This window comes from Echeneis naucrates, chromosome 19, assembly GCF_900963305.1.
Source record: "Echeneis naucrates chromosome 19, fEcheNa1.1, whole genome shotgun sequence".
Classification (NCBI taxonomy): domain Eukaryota; kingdom Metazoa; phylum Chordata; class Actinopteri; order Carangiformes; family Echeneidae; genus Echeneis; species Echeneis naucrates.
The window spans coordinates 4,689,131-4,709,720 of record NC_042529.1 but is presented as its reverse complement, the minus strand read 5'-3'; the positions used below and the strand labels follow the sequence as shown (position 1 = coordinate 4,709,720).

General features: G+C 42.7%; 2 protein-coding genes across 5 annotated transcripts; one reads left to right on the top strand and one right to left on the bottom strand.

The window, feature by feature from the left end:
• Positions 1-1,110: 1,110 nt before the first annotated feature.
• fbxo11b (F-box protein 11b) lies at positions 1,111-12,433 on the top strand. Of its 4 annotated transcripts, none has more exons than XM_029527371.1 (22): positions 1,111-1,482; positions 2,737-2,900; positions 3,134-3,194; positions 3,494-3,635; positions 3,743-3,872; positions 5,469-5,552; positions 5,686-5,818; positions 5,963-6,069; positions 6,825-6,936; positions 7,706-7,812; positions 7,899-8,036; positions 8,127-8,344; positions 8,526-8,706; positions 8,814-8,936; positions 9,193-9,278; positions 9,418-9,494; positions 9,577-9,720; positions 9,881-9,991; positions 10,088-10,195; positions 10,274-10,382; positions 10,662-10,760; positions 10,901-12,433. In XM_029527371.1, the coding sequence occupies exons 1-22, from the start codon at positions 1,395-1,397 to the stop codon at positions 11,028-11,030; spliced, it is 2,652 nt and encodes an 883-aa protein (XP_029383231.1). In that variant the 5' UTR covers positions 1,111-1,394; the 3' UTR covers positions 11,031-12,433. The 4 variants fall into 4 exon arrangements, with proteins under 4 accessions (XP_029383231.1, XP_029383230.1, XP_029383229.1 ...); XM_029527370.1 differs by having other exon boundaries at positions 3,491-3,635; XM_029527369.1 differs by having other exon boundaries at positions 3,134-3,215.
• Positions 12,415-20,143, bottom strand: msh2 (mutS homolog 2 (E. coli)). The gene is made up of 16 exons (XM_029527367.1): positions 19,927-20,143; positions 19,061-19,209; positions 18,682-18,966; positions 18,335-18,481; positions 17,986-18,135; positions 17,629-17,762; positions 17,155-17,354; positions 16,899-17,008; positions 16,672-16,795; positions 16,230-16,380; positions 15,979-16,076; positions 15,531-15,776; positions 15,139-15,343; positions 14,808-15,055; positions 14,048-14,223; positions 12,415-13,465 (listed from the first exon to the last, which is right to left on the bottom strand). Exons 1-16 carry the CDS (start codon positions 20,132-20,134, stop codon positions 13,289-13,291), a joined length of 2,808 nt encoding a protein of 935 aa, XP_029383227.1. The 5' UTR covers positions 20,135-20,143; the 3' UTR covers positions 12,415-13,288.
• Positions 20,144-20,590: the final 447 nt, after the last annotated feature.

Sequence of the window (20,590 nt, the reverse complement as noted above, 5' to 3'; positions counted from 1 at the left end):
TTAGTTAAATGGTAAATGATGAACTGGAGAAATTTAAAAGAAACAAATACATTTTCCAGGCATGATTTTCGTTGTCCTGTCTTGTGTTTTACCCAAAAAACATGAAAGCCTTTTTATTATCATGTTATCATATTATGTTTTATTATCGAAATGTCTAATGTGTCTACCTATCTGTTCACACTTTTTTTCCAATACATTTTTAAATTGAAATTCCATGTCTATATAGAAGAGTTCTGTTGCCTTATTATGTGTTTGAACTTTGAATTAATATTCGGCTCTTTAAAAAACAATTGTATAGTGAACTTAAAAAGACTTTTGAATCTCACCTTTGGTTTGAGTTTTTGCAAATGTGTCACATCTTGGCATTCCACCTGTACTTTCTGTAAAATCTGAAAAACAAGAAATATAAACACCTGATTAGCCTCTCTGTGATTTACTGTCAGTAAATCAATATGAAACAGACCAGTTAGGGCACAAAATGACCCTAAAGAAACACAAAATGACCACAAAGAGACAAAAACAACTCCAAAGAGATGTGAAGAGGCCACAAAGAGACACAAAACGACCACAAGTATGTATCTCTTGTACTCATTTAGTCTATTTTAGTCCCCCATATAGGAGGGGTGGGGGCTCTCTTAAGTGCCGAGAGGCCCATTTTCTTTTCTTTTTTTTTTTTTTTTTTTAACAAATATAATTATGTTCACCAATTTGGAAAATAGCCAGACCAATTCCACGCCATTTGCTTCTTGTAAACGATTGAATAATGCTGAACTTGAATTGTAGGAACACTTGAGTGTTCAGTGTTCACTGTTGGAAATAACACTTTTCTTTTTTTTTGGGGGGGGGGGGCCTTGACATTGACCCCAAATTGTTTGCAAATGAACATTATTTCGGGTCCATTCAAACATCCCCCGCATCGATCAAATCGCCGCTTGACCGATTCCGAAACCCAACAGAAAAAAAAAAAGGTTTGTCAAGCCGTTTGTAACGCGGCCGCCGATTGGCTGTCGCCGCGCAGGGCTTATTAAACGCGAGACGCGATTGGTCGAGAGGCTGCCGTGTCTCTCTCTCTCTCTCTCTCTCTCGCGATTGTTTCCCGTGTGGGTTAATGGCTCCTCCTGCTACAGACTGAGACGGAGCTGGCACCGAGCGGCGGAACGGGGGGAGCTGTAACACCGCGGAGGAGGAAAAGAAGAAAAATAAATAAATAAATAAAAAAAAAAAAAAAAAAAAAAGGCGATTACACCCCGAATACCAGCGGGTTTCCGATCGCAGTTGCTTGGCTGTATCTCGGGAAGAAGGCCGTCCCCGGTGGTAGCTCGGGGTTAGGAGGGCTAAATTTGGAAGCGGACGGTCGAGGGCAGCAGTCTATTTTTCAACAACCAACTCCCCAGATGAACTCCGTCAGAGCCACCAACAGGAGACCCAGGCGAGTGTCGAGGCCGCGCCCGGTGCAGCCCGAACGGAACAACGGGGACAGAGGTAAGCTAGGCCGCGGTTCGTCTGACCGTATAAGACGAAGCCGTGTCCGGCGGTGAAACCGTCCGTCGCGCAACCCCCGCTGTACAACCCTAACCTGGGGCCTCGGTCTCCGCACCTAACGGCGGCGGGTTCGTCAGGAAAACCCGAGGCTTCTTGCTCTATGGCTTAGGCCAGGCCGCGCTTTGTTTGGCTTGAGTGATTGGGGCTAGCTAACTCCGCTAGCCTGCTAGCTTGCTAGCTAGCTCACCAGGTTAGGTGGAGGTTGGAGGGGGGTTGCCTTCGCCTGCCGTAATGTGTGTGTAGCCACACGGTTAAAGTTAATAGCCCTTATTCCGGTAACCTCGGCCGGCGGAAAAAGGGATCGGCACACGCTACAGCCGCGGTCCCCCGTGTGTGCTCGGCTGCTGCATTCCCAGCTGTCACTAATGATTCCGAGGGTGTAAATCTGCGGTGTCTTTGGACTGCCATTTTTGGGGTGTAACGTTAACAAAAACATTAGCAAGCGGACGGGGGGCAACGCTAGCTAGCCTGCCCGCAGCTTCGAGAGGCCACACGGATCAGCTGTGATGGATGATACGGGGGGGTTTTTGGATGATTTCACAGTGTCCATTTTGTACGCTCGGGGCTGTAGTGTAAACCCAGCGAAGCCGCCAGCTTCGACCCACAGCCCCCTTCCTTGTTCTCCGTGCTGGCTAGCCGTAGCTTGATTTGTTTACACCGCGGATTTGCCAGCTACGCAGTTCAGTTTTTAGCCATTAGCCGCACATATGATCGACCTCATCTGCGGCCCTTAATTTGACAGCCCCACAAAAGATGAGCCCGATTCTGGCCGTGCAGGACCCAGAGGCAAATGCACACAGTCTGGTGTCAGCTGGGTATGACTGCGCATGAAACACTGGTAATGTGCTTGCAGGGGCTGCATCTGCCATTATCAATCAGTAACCTTTGTCTGCCTTACCAACTATTACCCTGTGTGTTAGCCTGCGCAGTGTGCATACAGCATGTGAGCTGAATGCACACCATTGTGTCTGTAAAGGTAAAGTGAGTAAGATTGTCCGTGGATGAAGGGGTTATTACAATTGCTGGAAAATTACAGATGTTTAAATTGCACAAAAGACAGATGTTTGGGCCACATAGAATTGCTCAGTTTTCGTCTTTGTTTGTTTTTTTTTTATTGCATGGCATGCTCATATTCTCCAGATTTGTGCACCAAAGTGATGGGTATATAATGAATGTCTTTGCATTTCCATCCAGATGAAGAGGCTCCTGCAGCAGCTGCAGCAGAGATGGCTATTGAGGAATCTGGTCCAGGAGCTCAGAACAGTCCCTATCAGCTTCGACGCAAAACCCTGCTTCCCAAGAGAACCGCTGCTGCCTCTGCCACCGCCTCTGCCTGCCCCAGCAAGAGTCCAATGGAGGTGAGACTGAATTATTTGAGTGATTCTTTTTTTTCCTGTTCACTGCATTTGGAATGTGTGCAGACCGTGTTTGTGTATGTGTATTTTGTACATTGCATATGTGAGATGCTTATTGATTGTGTCCTTCTCTGAAGGAACAATGATTTTGTGACTGAGCAGTAAATTTTTCCACTTGATTACTTAGTGCCCAAATCTTGGCATGAAGTTGATGTACTATCTGCCCTCTTTTACAGGGAGCATCCACTTCATCAACAGAGGCCTTTGGCCATCGAGCCAAGCGGGCACGAGTGTCCGGTAAGAGCCACGACCTGCCAGGTGTGTGTTAAATCTCTGCAGCTGGGCAAGGATAGTTGTTTTTTTACAGGAGACTTCATTGATTTTTTTTTTTATTTATTTATTTATTTATATATTTTATTTATTTATTTATTTATTTATTTATTTATTTATTTTTGGGAGGGGGGGGTGGGTTCTGGTAATTCTTGTTATTTTACAGTTAGTCAAGTAACATAACTCTGTAGTTTAATGTGTGTAGAGTGAAATCTTTTTTCCTAAAGATTACATTAGGAGTGTTTTTATTTGTGTATTTTTAGCAGCCCCAGCAGAGCAATATCTGCAACAGAAGCTTCCAGATGAGGTCGTTTTGAAGATCTTCTCCTACTTATTGGAACAGGACCTCTGTCAGGCAGCTTGTGTCTGCAAGAGGTTCAGCCAGCTAGCCAACGACCCAATCCTATGGTCAGTCCAGCTGAATTGATGGAAACTGCTGTGTTCCTGCCCTTGAATATCTTTGTCCTTTTTAAAATACAATTGTCATTTTGTTTATGTGGTATTTGACATTATAGGAAACGTCTATATATGGAGGTCTTTGAGTACACACGTCCCATGATGCACCCTGAGCCAGGCAGATTCTACCAGGTCAGCCCTGAGGAGCATGAACACCCAAACCCATGGAAGGAGAGCTTCCAACAGCTGGTGAGTTGTCATAGTTATATCTTGTTTTTTCATGACAATAATGCTCTTGGAGGTGCTTCAGTATCTCTGTATTGACTTTGGTTGTTTTCTTTCCTTCTTATGTTATCACCATTTAAAAAAAATAATAATAATAATTTTGCAGTGATGTTATATATGGCTCTGCAATAAAATTCATGCCACTCACAAGAGTAATAATCTCTGACCTGGGAAAAATATGCTTTAAAGTTAAAACAGTTTGCACACATACACAAAAAACTTGAGAAAGCACATCAATATTTGCCTACTTATTTGTGAAATATTTGAAAACGTTCAACAAAAAGGAAATGTGACTTTTTTCTGAACATGTGCATTATTAAACAACAGTGAGCAGTCAAAAGACAGCTAATAAATCAAGTGAGATATTTAGTCAAGTCTGTGAAATACTTTGAAAATTTTTATTTTTTTACTTAGCTGCTCCCATTAAACCTAGTTTTATTGTTTTTTGGGGGCAGATGACATCAACATCTTCCTATTTATAATTTCATAAGTTGTACCTTAGCGAGTTTTTTTTTTTTTTAACCAGGGTGAAACTTTGGTAAAACTTTTATAATGAGTAGGGTCCAAACTCTTCTCTTTATTCTTTTACTCCATACACAGTATTTGCCAGGGGGTTTGGTCTCAGAGTCAGAGCTTTGAGTTAATCTGCAGATCAAATCCATTTGTGTGCTTACATTGTTTTTCTAAGGCTATGTCAACTATAGTCATGAGAAATTTGTTACAGGGAAGTTCATCTCAGTGTCTGATAATGTCAATCCAGCCTTTTCTCAAACTCAACAATCTCTAAGCTCCTGGGGCTAAATGGAGCCAAAGACTTTTTATCGATCCATTTCGGAAAATTCAAAGTGAGAACAAAGCATTGATGCCTATCAAACTTTCTGTTTTTACTGTTGAGATGGATGACTTGAGCAGTTCAAGTTTTTAGCTGTCCTATTTATTCCTTTAGGTATTACTTGCTAAAAAAAAATGCAATGTTTTGTTTTGCCTTCATTGCAAATAACTAAATCCACCAAAGAAAAATTTTGGTTCTACAAACTTGTACCTACTTTTAAACCAGTTGATTAGGGGAGGGGGAACAAAACCCTGCACATTACCAATCACACTTACCAATTTGGCTGTTAAAGTTGTTAGAATGAACAAATTGTTTACATAAAAGAATATTAAAAAAATCTTCTAATTATTTTTTCCTTCAATGTGCACCTATCCGTAGACAAACATTTCAACAAAAAGATGCATTGATGATCCAAGCACAAGAGCTGCTGTGCGATCCAGAATCATTTTGAGATGGTCATTCATGGAACAGTGTGATTATTTGGTCGATTTACTTTTGCAGGCCTGTAAAATTGGAAAAAGTCACAGTGCATTTTTAAGAAGCACAAATGGGTTTTTTTTTCTGTTGTTGCTGTCCAAACATATAACTTCACTGCCATGTGAATGTAACTTATTCAGCCCAATGGCTGTTGACTACAGAATGGTTTGATGCTCAGTTTGAATCAGGACCATGTTAACTGAGGTAATTGTTAGCTGCCTAAATTGACCTTGGTACCTTTTGTGTTGCAGTACAAAGGTGCCCATGTAAAACCAGGCTTCGCTGAGCACTTCTACAGTAACCCTGGCAGATACAAAGGCAGAGAGAACATGCTTGTAAGTTGAGGCCTTCAGTGCTGATATTTTTTGAAAAGCTCAGCTAAAGCATACACATTTTGCGAATTTCTTTCTGATAAATTAGAGATATGTGTGTATCCTACCTGAAAGAGTATGTGCCTTTCACCTATAGTACTACGACACCATTGAGGATGCTCTGGGTGGGGTCCAGGAGGCCCACTTTGACGGACTAATCTTTGTTCACTCTGGCATCTACACAGACGAGTGGATTTATATAGAGTCCCCCATCACTATGATTGGTGCAGGTAAGCATGTTCCTCTCCCAAAAAACAATATAAGCTGTTCTGTTGATGGCTGGGAATCAGGGGATCACCATCCCTCTTAACACTTAGCTGTGTTTATGTCCAAGTGTTTATTCGGTTAATGAGCAATTTCTGCTTTCCTCTCAGCTCCTGGTAAAGTAGCCGACAAGGTGGTGATAGAGAATACCCGAGACTCTACGTTTGTCTTCATGGAGGGCTCAGAGGATGCCTATGTGGGATACATGACCATCAAGGTAAACAGACCCCACCTTCTCCTTGAGTTAATTTCCCAAGTATAATATAACTTTGAATATACAACTGGGGAGGCTAATGTAAATAATTTTTGTATAATGGGTGTGGTGTTGTCTGAAGAGAACATCCTGTCAAAAAGGAGTTGAACACTAAATGCAGGACTTTTAAGTGATCGTTATAGATTCCTGACAACTAGATAAAAAATTGGTCAGCTAGAAAGTGTGTCTTTGAAGATAATTGGCCATGTCATCAACATGCAGGAGTAATCTTTTTGCTTCCCTGAAGTTGATTGAAAGCAGATCTGTTATCGGTACAAATGTTTAAATTTTGGATTTGTATTGATGGAGTTGTTCATCACTTAATTTTTAAAAGTAGGAATAAACAATGTGCATCCACCCAACTGCTGCCTGAGCTCTCAAATATGGCAATTTGACTAAATAATCTGATAAAATTTTCACTGGTGATATGTTACACTAAATTATATAACTATATACTATAATTATATATTTTATGGCTGTGGTCTTTTTGACTGTGTCACAGTCTGTTGGGGGGGAAAACACCTAAAATCATCTCCTTTTATGTATCTTGAGGTGTCAGGCTTAGACTCCAATTATATCCTATAACCAACTCTATGTATCGGTGCCATTAATGTCTCCAGTAGGAGGAGTCTCGTGTGGAGGTGGTGGGTGGACAGGAGCCTGATGTGTTGTCAGTAAACTCAGCTTCTGCCTGACCTCTGCTGCTCTTCTCTCCTCAGTTTAATCCCGATGATAAATCTGCGCAGCACCACAACGCCCACCACTGTCTGGAGATCACAGTCAACTGCAGTCCAAACATTGACCACTGCATCATCCGCTCCACGTGCACAGGTAACTCACACATACACATACAGGTGCTGATCAGTTGTAGAGGCCAGGGTAACTTGAGGACTTGTTAAGCAGCAAAAACTGTGGATATGATTCTCCTTGGCAGCGAATGCAGCATTAGTTTGAAAAAGTAGCTCGGCGTAATGTTGTAAAGCTTTGTCTGTAGTTACTATTCAACGCTGTGCAGCCATTTTCGATTATTTGAAAAGCACACGGCGCTCATTTTAATAATAAATTATCTGCGTGTTCTTAGAGGCTGAATTCAAGTTTAGAAGACTAAATTACCCACTGGGTCTTGGGCTAGAAACCAAGACGCCTTGGAGAAGTAGTTTCTTTTTGGCAACTACTTTTATTCTAACTGTTTTCTCTGATCAAAAATGTTGGGCTGTTGGATTTTGTAAGTGAAAAATCAATGCCACTATCGCATGATGTAACACTCACTGTGTCATTTAATTTAGTGCTTTCTTCATTAAACTGTGAAGTAAAAGTGTTTCCTTAGTTTTTGCAACAATAAATTAAGCATGTCAGGAGGATTTCAGTGTGAATTTACTTTTACCTAAGAGGGAGGAAAAATCTAAGAGCAGTGAGTAGAATGCCAGTAGTAATGCCAGTTGGTGTTTTACTGTGGATTCAGGACACTCCATTATCTTGATCTTCAGTACTCCATTTTTATTATTTTGGTTCCTTGGTTCCTCTTCTGTTTTCTTTCTTCTTTTATTGTTAATTGAGTTGCCATTCTACTTTGGTGTGACTCCTGTTTTCCTCTTTGTAGTGGGTTCGGCTGTATGTGTGAGCGGCCAGGGAGCATGTCCAACCATCAAACACTGCAACATCAGTGACTGTGAGAACGTCGGGCTGTACATTACAGACCATGCGCAGGTAAAAAATAAACAGTAACACTCATGCAACATAAACACAGATGTTCAGAAAGTTTTGTTTCTGAATTAAAGATGTTTTTGTTCCAGGGAATTTATGAGGACAATGAAATCAGCAACAATGCGCTAGCGGGAATATGGGTGAAAAATCACGGCAATCCCATCATTAGACGTAATCACATCCACCACGGACGAGATGTTGGCGTGTTCACTTTTGATCACGGCATGGTAAAGACAAATTAGTTACGTCATCTCTTAAAAATGAACTGAAAACACCACAGATCATCAATGAAACTTTTCTTCTCTTCTGTCTTTCAGGGTTACTTTGAGAACTGTAACATCCACAGAAACCGTATAGCAGGCTTTGAGGTGAAGGCCTACGCTAACCCCACAGTGGTCCGATGTGAGATCCATCATGGCCAAACGGGAGGCATCTACGTCCATGAGAAGGGGCGGGGACAATTTATAGAGAACAAAATCTATGCTAATAACTTTGCTGGTGTTTGGATCACATCCAACAGTGACCCAACGATACGGTACGAGTACACACTTCACATGGAGACAGCATATCCCGACATCGGCTATTTCAATATTGTTGACATTGAACACGTAGAGCAAATACTTCAACAATAAAAACACATGTAGTAGTTGTGCTGGGAACCCAAAAGGTTAGGATCATTGCACACTTACAGATTTTTTTTCCCTTTTTATAACCAGGGGGAATGCTATATTCAATGGTAACCAAGGAGGGGTGTACATATTTGGAGATGGCCGAGGTTTGATAGAGAGTAACGATATCTATGGTAACGCCTTGGCGGGAATCCAGATCCGAACCAACAGCTGCCCCATTGTACGGCACAACAAGATCCATGATGGACAGCATGGAGGGATCTATGTGGTAAGTACGCTCACTAGTTTGAAATGTAGTATTTTGTAGTATCGTATTAAAGGCTAAAAATTCCTTTATCAGAGATATACAATAGCAGTTCTTACTCTGTCTCTCAGCATGAGAAAGGCCAGGGGGTGATTGAGGAGAATGAGGTTTACAGCAACACACTGGCGGGAGTCTGGGTGACCACAGGCAGCACCCCTGTCCTCCGCAAGAACCGCATACACAGCGGCAAACAGGTAAAGCAGACAGTTGAATTTACACTGACTGTGAAACTTCTTTAAACTCATTAAAGTCAGCGCTGTGTATACTTCTAGATAACATTTTCTCCTCTAAATGTAGCTGTTAATTGGGGTATCAGAAGTCAAAAACTTTGAATTGGGTGTTTTTGTTTTTTAATCCAAAGCTCCTAAATGAATTTGATGGTGTTGACTGATTGTTTTTTGGCGACATTCAGCACCATTCTGACTGTCTTTCTTTTTTTTTTTTATAAAGGTTGGTGTATATTTCTACGACAACGGGCATGGTGTGTTGGAAGATAATGACATCTACAATCACATGTACTCTGGTGTACAAATAAGGTAAAAAAAAATCTCCTTCCCATGCACATAGTGAGGGTTGTTAGACATGACACAAAAGCTTCAGCTCATCACCAAGCTTTCTAGTTTTCCTCATCCACTCTTGTGAATGGCGCAAATAACCTTTCTTGAATCTGAACAGGACGGGGAGCAACCCGAAGATTAGACGCAACAAGATATGGGGAGGCCAGAATGGAGGAATTTTAGTCTACAACTCCGGTCAGTGTTTGTTTTTCTCTCTAATTATTGTCGTATGATGTTTGTTCTTATTTATGCGTAATCCTGCTGTTAAACATTGCAGGTCTGGGCTTCATCGAGGATAACGAGATCTTTGACAATGCCATGGCGGGGGTATGGATCAAAACGGACAGCAACCCCACACTGCGAAGAAACAAGATTCATGACGGCAGAGATGGCGGCATCTGCATTTTCAATGGAGGCCGAGGTACTTACAGTGCATTATCGTCTTCAACAAGCCGAGGAATTAAGAAAATACCAGATGGCTTCTGAATTTCTGTCCTTTTTGGTTGATATTTTGTTGTGAAGCCAAATTCTGTTTATCCTATATATTAATAGTTTGTGTTGTGAAATCTTTTTCTCTGTAGGTCTGCTGGAAGAGAATGATATCTTCAGGAATGCTCAGGCTGGAGTGCTGATCAGCACCAACAGCCACCCAATTCTTCGCAAAAACCGCATTTTTGACGGCTTTGCAGCTGGTTAGTGTTTTTCCACAATCTACTCCATTTCGACAAAATCAACATCAACCTCTGTCTCCCCTTAGCGCTGACGAAAGATTTCTGTTTCATCCCCAGGTATTGAAATCACTAACCATGCCACAGCCACGCTGGAGGGAAACCAGATCTTCAACAATCGCTTCGGAGGCCTGTTTCTGGCCTCTGGAGTCAATGTCACCATGAAAGGTAAGAGATCGTCGTAGATGACGACCAGTTGGTGTTGGCTCTCTACCTGCCTTCACCTGTCTGTTCCTTTTCTGTCAGATAATAAGATTATGAACAACCAAGATGCCATTGAGAAGGCGGTGAGCAGAGGACAGTGTCTCTACAAGATCTCCAGCTACACCAGTTATCCCATGCATGACTTCTACAGGTGAAATTCCTCATCTTGTGACAGTAAATTAAAGAATTTTAACAAAACAAGTTCGTAGACATCTTCGACATCCAGACTCTTAATTTTAGTAATTGAGAAAATCCTTGGAAATGAATAATGAAAATTCTGGTTTGCTGAAGGCCTACATTTGGGAAACTAAATGTTTCCCTAATGGACATTTAATTTGCGAGTACAAATGCATTTATTTGATTTTCTTTTTTCCTTTTTATTTTGCCTCATTGTGACACATTTGTAAAGGGATGTGTTTTGTGTCTGCAGATGTCACACCTGCAATACAACAGATCGAAACGCCATCTGTGTTAACTGCATCAAAAAATGCCACCAAGGGCATGATGTGGAGTTTATACGGCACGATCGGTGAGTGTTGTAGCTCCTTCTTGACATTTAGTTTTACTGATTGATAGTTTCTGAATTAAAAAAAAAAACAAACAAACTGTGATATTTCAATCTGAGAAACATTTTCTATACTGTAACACTTGGTATTTCCCTACCTTCAGGTTTTTTTGTGACTGCGGAGCAGGAACGTTGTCCAACCCGTGCACGCTGGCTGGAGAGCCCACACACGACACAGACACTCTGTATGACTCGGCGCCGCCCATCGAGTCCAACACGCTGCAACATAACTGAAGGCATCCGGTCAAGTTCCTCTCTCACATAAGCATACAAACACATTACATTGCACACAGCCATACGCACACACTTAAACACACACAGTCACATATACACATCCCCTCGCAGCCATAAGGACCCAGAGAGACTCTATGAATGCAGCGCTCTCAGATGGGATCGAGGTGAAAGAGGCTGCAGAGGAAGCAGCTTCCTGCCCGCTGCAGTCAGACTTGCTGCAGCGGAGGCAGACTCCACTAGAGGGAGCTGTGGAGCTGAAGTAGACTGACAGAAAGGCCACAAGAGATTCCTCACGCGAGTATTTCTTATTGCAGTCTGTAGAAAGAAGTTGGGAGGAGAAAGGCTACGCAGAGGGGCTGCCAAAGGCTGCCTGTGCACCTTTGGCAGCACATGACCCCCCCCTCCCCCCCTCACCCATTCACCCCTCCCTCCCTCCCTCCCTCCCTCCCCTGGTGTTAATCCTTGGCTCCCAGCCCACTTCTTCTTCACAAGAACTGCTATCAAAGAGACTTCCTGCTTCCTCGCAGCTGCCATTCCCATTGGCTGCCCAGGCGGTTGTAACTAGGCAACGGATGGGAGGATGTTGCTCTGTTGTGTGTGGATAAAGAGCAAGATTGTGTGTGTGTGTGATGGAGCACTTGGGTTTTTTTCTTCTTTTTTTTGTTTTTGTTTGTATTTTTTTTTAATATGTTCCGATCAATGGATTTTATTTCAATGCTTTCTCATGTAGTTTTGTATTTTCAAGCAAAAAGCTGACTGTATTTGAATGTCTTTTATTTTATTATATATTATTATAATTATTATTATTTTTCTTTGGTTAGCGTCCCTCCTCCCACCCCAACAAACCGGCAACCTGCAGAAACTCAAAACGTTCCAGTGGTGAAGTTCTTTCTGTGAAAGAGAATCTCGTTTAAACACTAAAAACCCTCTCCAGTATATTAGCTTCAATGGCAGGTGGAGGGGCTCCACAAAATGTACAAAAGTGCGCGTGTGTGTATAAATGTGTGTTGCGTACAGTGAAAGGTGTGTGTGTGTGTGTGTGTATATGTTTATAAATTGATGCAGTCAGTGTTTGTGGAGAGGGTTTCAATAGGAGGCACCAGAGCTCCTTTGAACTGGAACTGATGAGTCAATCTGCAGTGTCCCCCCCGCCCCCCGACCCCCACCCCCTGTCCCGCCCCACCCCTTTCCTTCCCCCGTGTATCGTGGTGACTGTGGCTCCTCATGCAGCCTGAATCGTATGCATGTACCATAACATCTAGACTTAATATATTGTGAAGTATTCAATAACCATTATGTAGATGCTAGTTGGAATTCAAAAAGGGGTATACTTTCTTAGAAAGACAAAAAAAGAAAACAGGAAACTGGCCATTTCTAAGAAAATAAAACTTTATTAGATCAGAGGTGTCTGTCTTGTAAATTCACTCGCTATGACGAATTTCAGATCATATGGAATTACCAATAAATACCTGCTCTTATTTTTAAAGAAACTTTTTTTCTGGGAGAACATTTGCCAGTTGAGTAACTGCCCCCCCCCCCAAAAAAAAAGTTTGGTTATTGTGCTATGACTTGGTAAAATGTACAGATTTTAGGAAGGAGACTGACTGGATAACTACAGAGAAAAGCTGATCTGTCCCTCACAGCGGCATTTGTCAGAGACTTGTCAAATATTTTTCAACTCTCAGCATCTACTGGTGAACTCAGAAACAACCTTAAAACTGTTGTCATACAAATACCTGCTTATCTTTACCTGAAGCCAGGGGGAACTGCTAATATCATCTCATAACTTGTATGACACCATCTTCAGTAGCTGCACAAAGAATTTATGTAGACTAATGTTAGGCTGAAGTTTGGCTACAAAACAAAACCAATCAAAGTAAAGATCCTGAAGTGGCAGTTCTACAATAAACCCTTTCATTGTAACCAAATACTATGATGCAAAAGCTATTCTAAATAAATCAACGTAACTGTCATGAAAGAGGGATTTATCACAGCACTGTAAGCTTGTGCTGTGTTACGTTAATGTAATAATGTAACCATGGTAGTGTTGAAAATCAGCTGTACTCAGAAGAATAATTTCCAGAAAAAGCTGATCCTCCGTAAAACTGACGGCTACATGTCGCGTAAATAACCATCAGAAAACGTCACACATCATCGAGGAACAACTTTATTGAAATGACTATACACTATAAGCGCTCTAGTGTTTCTCTACAGTAAATAAAATGAATCTTTGAGCTTATAATCAAGAGTCTACAACATCAAGCTCTTTTTACAGGAACACAACGGGTAAGGATCTCTGACACATACGTGTTGTTTTTGGCAACCAGCTCCTGCTTCATCCTCCTGAGCTCGGCCTTCACCTCTTCCTCGCTCATGGTGGCAGCAGGAAGTGACTTTGCCTTTTCCAGGAAGTCGTGGATCAGGTTTTCCCCAGCCTGAAAGAAAGAGGTCGGGTTTAGTTTTTAACACATTTCCATTAGAACTCTGGCAAATTCTTGTTAACATGCAGACAAGAATGATTATTGCTAAATTATCCGTATCGAAAATGGTCAGTAACCAGACAGAAGTTATATTCTCAAAATAGTTTTAAGCTGCTGGCATGATGGTTGCTTTGTTGTCGTGGTTCTCTTGGTCTCTCTTTTGAAGTGACGGCAAAAATAACTGAAAACATCCAGGAAACTCCAATGTTTCATATCTGGAGGGAAACTGAGTGGCGCACCACACTTTGTCCTCTGAAAGTTTTCACTGTCAAATTTGACTTAAGATGATTTCAATGACGGCTATTTAAAGACGTAAGGAATACACAGTAAATGAGAATTTTTTTTTTGTGATTAATGTGATCCAAATTTAAATATTGTGTATGATATAGCCAAAATTATCATTTATGATACTTTGCATATTTATGTGTTATGTGGCTGATAAATGCTACATTAAGCGTGACTTCGTCCCGTCTTTTGCATCTCTCAAGTAGATCATGTTTGCGTTGTGATGACAGCGCTAGTAAAACCATGTCTTACTTGTTTGTCTGTCCGTCGTCTCTTGGCCTCAGGCTCCTCGGTCTCTTTTGACTCTTCTCCTGGAGGTTCCTGGAATTCTTCCAGCTCTTCCGCCTTCTCCTTCGCCATGGCGACCACTGCCGACGGGAAACATGCCAATTCGGCGACGTGGATACCGAAACTCTGGTCACACACACCTGAGCGAAGTTTGGACCGCATTAGTTTACAGACTTGTTGGAAATAAAAACGTACTTTTTCTTCAATGCCCTTAAATATCTGATGAACATTTTAAATCATCAAACTAAAGACAACTGAACTACGCTGACGATTGATTTTCTGGGTGAATTTAATTAATCAACCAAATAACATTCAACTGTCTCACTCCTAATATCAACTTTGATTCATGCCAACATCAACCATGATTCAACAACCCCCTACTCCAAATTGTACATAGTGTTTGTGAAACAGGAATTCTGACAAACGCCATGAAACAAATGAAGAATTAGCGTTCAGACTCTAGTCTCAAGCACCAAACACTAAAAAGTACAAAAGCCCTCTAGCTTTTTGCGTAAAAGCTGGAAAAAATATTTGGAGTCAGCTTCTTCTGAATAACTAAAAGCTGTGACTTAAATGGATGAATGAACTTATGAACAGTGCAACTTCAAGATTTCCAAAGGGCATTTGTCAAATTAAATAGAAAGTACTTGTTCATTTGCATCACTTTACATCTGTCTATCTAGATTATTAATGTAGAAGAGCAGGATAATGCGTGCTCTTTCACCTGGTTTGACTCTGTACAGCATGGTGAGGGTGTTGTGGGAGGTCAGGGCCGTGACGTGCAGGTTGTGGACGGTGGGCTGCTGTGCTGCCAGTGCCGTCAGCTCGTGGAAGTGCGTGGCAAACAGGCAGAAGGAGCCAATTTTGGAGGCGATGTGTTCACTGATGGCCCAGGCCAGACCAAAACCATCGTATGTGGACGTGCCCCTACCAAGCTCATCGATGATGATGAGCGAGTTCTCTGTGGCTGAGCTGGACGGACAGCGGTAATGATGAGATCGGGCTTGTTGCACTTGTGGAAGCTGTGAGGGAGCTTTGTGTGTGTGTGAACCTACCGCAGGATGGCGGCTGTCTCCAGCATCTCGGACATGAAGGTGGACACCCCTTTCACCTGGCAGTCTCCAGCTCCCACCCTGGCCAGGACGCTGTCAATCATGCTGAGCTCTGCCTTGTCACACGGCACAAAGCAGCCGATCTGAGCCATCAGAGCGATCACGCCGACCTGACGGATAAACGTCGACTTGCCACCCATATTTGGTCCTGGAGACAAAACAGAGAAGCAGGGATGGTGTGGAATTATTCGCATCCTTTTTGCATCCAGATTTTTGCATTTAGAAAACAAAGCTTAGTTGAATCTGTGGATCCTACACTTTGCATAATAATCAGCATTTATGTCATCACGACCCGCTGCTAACAAACTGTATCGGCCATTTGAGCCTCTCTTCACCTGTGATTATGTAGAAGCTCTTCTCTCCCTGGAGGAAGGTGATGTCGTTGGGTATGAAGGCGTTGTCAGCGTCTGTCTCCATGCAGGGGTGTCTGGCCTGCAGCAGCTCCATGCGTCTGCAGCCGTCAGCCAAAAGGCGAGGCCGGACATACGGCACAGGAGCGGAGACGGAGGCCACAGCAAAACTCGTCACGGCGTCCAGCTGCGCTATCACGTCGCTCAGCGTCTGGAGGGGGTCGACGTAGCCTGGTCGTTCCACAGAGCAAAACATTCGATAAAAGATAAACTGTCTGTCTACAATCTCAGTGCTTCATAACATGGTGCAGCTTATTAGTAGAAAACATAATCAAGAGATCTCAATGTCCATGGTGCTCACAAAAGGTCATATCTGTCCAATCGATGCTATACTAATGAGACACAGCGAGCAGCACATGAGCAGAGTCCTCACCTGAGGCAATGTTTATGATCTCTTTGACAATGGCATTCTGGGCCTCTTCATACTCCTCCCTATTCTTCGTGTACTCTTCATTCAGAGAACTCAGTTTACTGCGGATATGTGAAAGGACCATCAGACCATCAGCTGACAGAAAGAGCGAGGTTATCTGTTGCTGACATTAGATGTGCGTGACACACCGTCTGAACCTACAGACAGCGGCTTCCACAAGCACAACTGTCCGAGTGAATGCTGGCAGCACGAACCTGTTTGTGAAACGCACTCCATTTTTCTGAACATCCAACGTGGTGAATTTCTTGTTGTTTCTCAGACCCTTCTCCTCCTTGCAGGTGACTCTCAGGTAAAAACCCAGCATGGCATTCGACTCCAGCTTGACTGTCTTGCCAGCATCCAGACCTGAAAGGCAAAGTTAGGACAGTGAGCTTGAACTGAAGTATAAAAACCATAATTTTAAAAAAAGCTCCCAGTTGCGGTTAATTATCAGGGGTTTTCCAGTTATTTAGGTTTAAATCAGAAAGCTCGGCAGAATTCATCACATTCAGTCTGGTGATGTCACATTGCTGTTAACTTGTTTTGACATTTTCTCACACACATCCAGAAATACAGCAAACTACCTTAAAATACCCCATTAACCTTTGCTGCAAAGATTTTTGTCTCAGTGTCCATTGAGTATGTGTGAGTAATCACCTAGTTCTCTGGCTGCACTGTTCAGCACTGTCTGCATGCTCTTTTCCAGCGTGTCCATCTTTTCCCTTAGCTCACTTAACACCGGATCAAATGAAGCCTTTACCAAGTATTCATGGTGCTCGATCTGCACAGAGCAACAACACGAAAGAAAAGAGAATTTATCACATGAAAAAACAAAGCATATATCAAATGTTCTTGCATTTTCCAAGAAATGCCAAAGATGAAACCTGGTTCATGTCCAGAGTGGTTTCAATCATCTCCTGATACTTGGTGAAGTCAGTCAGCAGGTCTCTGAAAGGGGAGAGGAACGCTGCCTCCAACAGCACCTGGTAGCTACCTACAATACGAGAAATACATAAATCACAAACAAAAGGGTACGTACTGTATGTAAGTCACACCGGTCAATGTATAAATTGAACACAGCGCATCTTATGAGCAGGAAAATCATGTTTGAATGAACGGAGCCAATGGGTTTGTGTCTACCTGAGTATCTCTCTAGTGCTGTGACGAGGGCAGGGATCTGGCTCACGGCCTGGTAGACGCGGTAGCAGTCCTGCAGCGTCGCAGTGTGACGGTGGAACTTCTTGGCCAGGCGGTGAAGGTCAGGAAACCGCCGCAGCAGGTCCTCCTGGCAAGTCTGACGGAGCTCAGAGTCGGACACAAAGCTTTCCACTAGATCCAGCCTGTGTACACATGGGCACACACACAAGAATTACCAGAGTATCCTCAAAATGCCTGGAGCAGATCTGATGGCAATCCATCTAATAATGATGACTAATCAATGAAAACTGATGATGAAAAAAATTGCATAAGTTTACGAATTGCAAGTTTAAACCTCTTAAATTATTGATTGGGTGTGAAAGATTAACTGGGAAGATGAATGGAATCAAAGATTTTGATCAGTTTCACTTTAGCTGCTAACAGTCTGCACTCTCAGCATTCCCATCATGGTATTACCTCTCCTCAATTTTGGTTTTGTCCATGAGCGGTTGTTTGATCCACTGGTTGACCAGCCGTTGACCTTGCGGCGTACGGCACTTGTTCAGCAGACCAGCCAATGAATGGGCACCGCTGGTGTCATCAGGTGAACCCTGAATGATACGTATCAAATAGAGCATTTGACTATATCACATGGCATCTGAAACTGAAGCTACTGCTGAACCAACTGCAATCTCAACAATAAGCAAACACTCATCTAAATCCTCAGCCAAGTTTTCTGTTTGCAAATCTTTTTTTGTATTGATGGTCCATAAAATTCTCAACACAAGTACTCATCAGAAGGACGGTGGTTTCGACCTGGTTACTGTCACTGACCTGGAAGAGGTTAAGAGCCCTCACGGCAGCGTTGTCCAGCCTCATGTACTGACCCAGGTCCAGAGAGGTCAGACTGAAAGAGTTGAAGTTGGACTCGTCAGAGAGCAGTTCCAGGAAACGCACCACTGCAGCCAAACAAGACATCGCCACCTGTGAATGCAAGCACACACAGACCACAGTTAAGCATTTCGATCTGTGAAGTTATTATAACAGCCCAATAAAACAAATCACAAATTTGACTGAAGGGGCTTAAGAGTCTGTACAGCCCTGCAACACCTCAGATAGATTAAAAGAGGAAGAATCATTCTCTTTAAAGACGTGAGTACAGGAATCGCCTCCTCCAGCTCACCTGCTTGTCCAGCTCAGGCAATGTGTTGCTTGCCACAGTCTCTCCTTTCTTGGCTCTCAGCAGCCTGTTGAGATCCTGGACCACGTCCTTGCTACTAAACTCAGCCCTTTTCCTGTCAGAGACCAGTATGCCGCCACGTTCCACCACCTAAGCAGACAGTTGTTGTTTAACAAAGGACAAAAGAGTGAGTGAAGTCACACAGAGAAAAGTCTAACTTGATTAATAAAATTATGATACAAATGACTGAGTCTCCAGACATAACTCAAGACAACAAGATTGTTTTGCAAGAAGAAGTAACAACCTGTGTGTGTGGTTATGTTTGGATTAAATACTCCAAACCAGCATACCTCTCGTAGTTTATTGCCATCAGCATTGCCTTCCCCTTGAGCCAAGAGACACTCTTTGGGGGTGATCTGAACAAGCAGGGACTCCAGGTTGGAGAAGGTCTCGTTGTCTGGAAACTCACAGACTCCCATGGTTCTCTGGGCTGCGTCCACATAGCCAACACCGACCACGCGCTGCCCATCCGCTCCCGTTGCAAAGCGCACGGCTACGACTCCGGCACAGCCCTCTGCGCCAGTTCCACCGCCGAACAGAATCTCTTCAAACTGAGTCAAGTTTCCCGGAGACGCCTGAGTGTGTAAAGGATCGACAGAATGGTGCAGAGCATTTATTGGATTAGTTTGTTGAACAGTCAAATCTCCCTGGTCTGGTTTAATACATTACCTTGTATTCGAGCTTCCAGTCGTGCTCCTTGCTGCTCTTGCCGTGATTCCTGTAAACTTCTACTCTGTACTGTTTCACCAGCAGCAGGTCTTTGACAAACGCCTCAAAGTTCAGCTTACTCAGCACCACGCTCTCAAGCTTGCGACTCCCTGTCAACCAATACACTCATGAACAATGATATACAACTTCAGGCATGCATATATCTATTTTTTAGGTGAATGGTTGTTTATATAACATCATCATTAACCCATACTGACAATATATAAAGTAAACTTCAACGATGAGATCCTTATTCCTGAAATTCGTCTCCCTGAAAGCTCAGAGCTCTGCCCTTCAAGGCATCATTTAAAGTTTTCCAGGTTAACTTCTGGTTTTTCAGTCCTATAATGTTGGTCAATTTCCCAGGAGGGGCTGACCATCATGGCAACTTCATGACCTCCTAATCACACAAAGTAACTACATACTGAATATCTAAGCAGCATTTTAACTGATCAAAGATTCCTTAATTCTGACAGGGTGAACACTCCAGGAGATAAAGCCTAAACCCAAAGATGCGAATTATTACAAACATGTATCTACACGCTGATTATAAGGGAGCATGTCAGTAAGCTTGGCCTCACGAGTCACTGACCATTTCATTCCATTTTCCCTGAAAAACTGTTTGACATCATTTTCACTTTTATTATGGATCACATAAACAAAAGGAACGAAACACTTAAACAAATTACACACCAAGAAACGTCACCGCCAGCAGCCTTATGTTCTTAGCCTGACTAATGCTTTGGACCTCGTGATTGTTTTCCCTTAATTTAAATCACATGGTTTATGTTTCTTTAGGAAGCTAAAGAAGCTAGGCTAGGCTATACCTGAGCCCAAATACTTGATGACCCCGTTCGTCTTGAAAACTTCTCTGGCAGCGAAAATGGCGTCTTTCCCGTGAACGGTGTAGAAGTCGTTCCGGTCAAACACCCTGAAAGTGGTGTCCGGCTTCTCCGGCATGGAGGAGATGAAGCTGAGGAAGCCGTGCTCGGCTGCACTGTCCATGGACAGATTCTGCTTCGGCTGCACCGCCATGCTGGAATCTCCCGCCACCTGCCTGCGTCCAAACGGGAAGTCGCGTCACGTGACGTCATCGCAGCGTGCTTCCATGGAAACGTGGGCGTGGTGTGCCACTTTCGTGTTTTCAAATTTATCTGTGTCGTTTTTTGTTTGTTTGTTCTTTCATATAACAAATAAACAGTTTGTTCCCTTGTCATCAGCGTTTTTTCTTGTTAGAGTTAATTTTTTAAGTTAACTTTGTCAGTTATTTATTTATTAAAAATTTACTATCTGAAGCCAAAGAAAAGGTAAATTACTTCTTTACATTGCAAATTCCTTGATTTGTTTTTTATTTGTTACAGCTCTATGGTAAGTAAGCACTTCACCGGGCTGTTTGTTCACTTACCCTTTTGCTAGCTGGGGCCTTTAAGACTAATATTTGTCATTGTTAAATAAAATAAAATCTTACCAAACAACTTTTGAGTGATTAGG

Coding starts and splice junctions, on each gene's coding strand:
- msh2 (XM_029527367.1), bottom strand. CDS start 20,134: ATGGCGGTGCAGCCGAAGCAGAATCTGTCCATGGACAGTGCAGCCGAG. Junction 17,355..17,628: donor AAAACCAAAATTGAGGAGAG/GTAATACCATGA, acceptor ATGTGTACACAG/GCTGGATCTAGTGGAAAGCT. Junction 15,777..15,978: donor GATCATAAACATTGCCTCAG/GTGAGGACTCTG, acceptor TGGAACGACCAG/GCTACGTCGACCCCCTCCAG.
- fbxo11b (XM_029527368.1), top strand. CDS start 1,395: ATGAACTCCGTCAGAGCCACCAACAGGAGACCCAGGCGAGTGTCGAGG. Junction 3,216..3,490: donor TAAGAGCCACGACCTGCCAG/GTGTGTGTTAAA, acceptor GTGTATTTTTAG/CAGCCCCAGCAGAGCAATAT. Junction 10,196..10,273: donor AGTCAATGTCACCATGAAAG/GTAAGAGATCGT, acceptor CTTTTCTGTCAG/ATAATAAGATTATGAACAAC.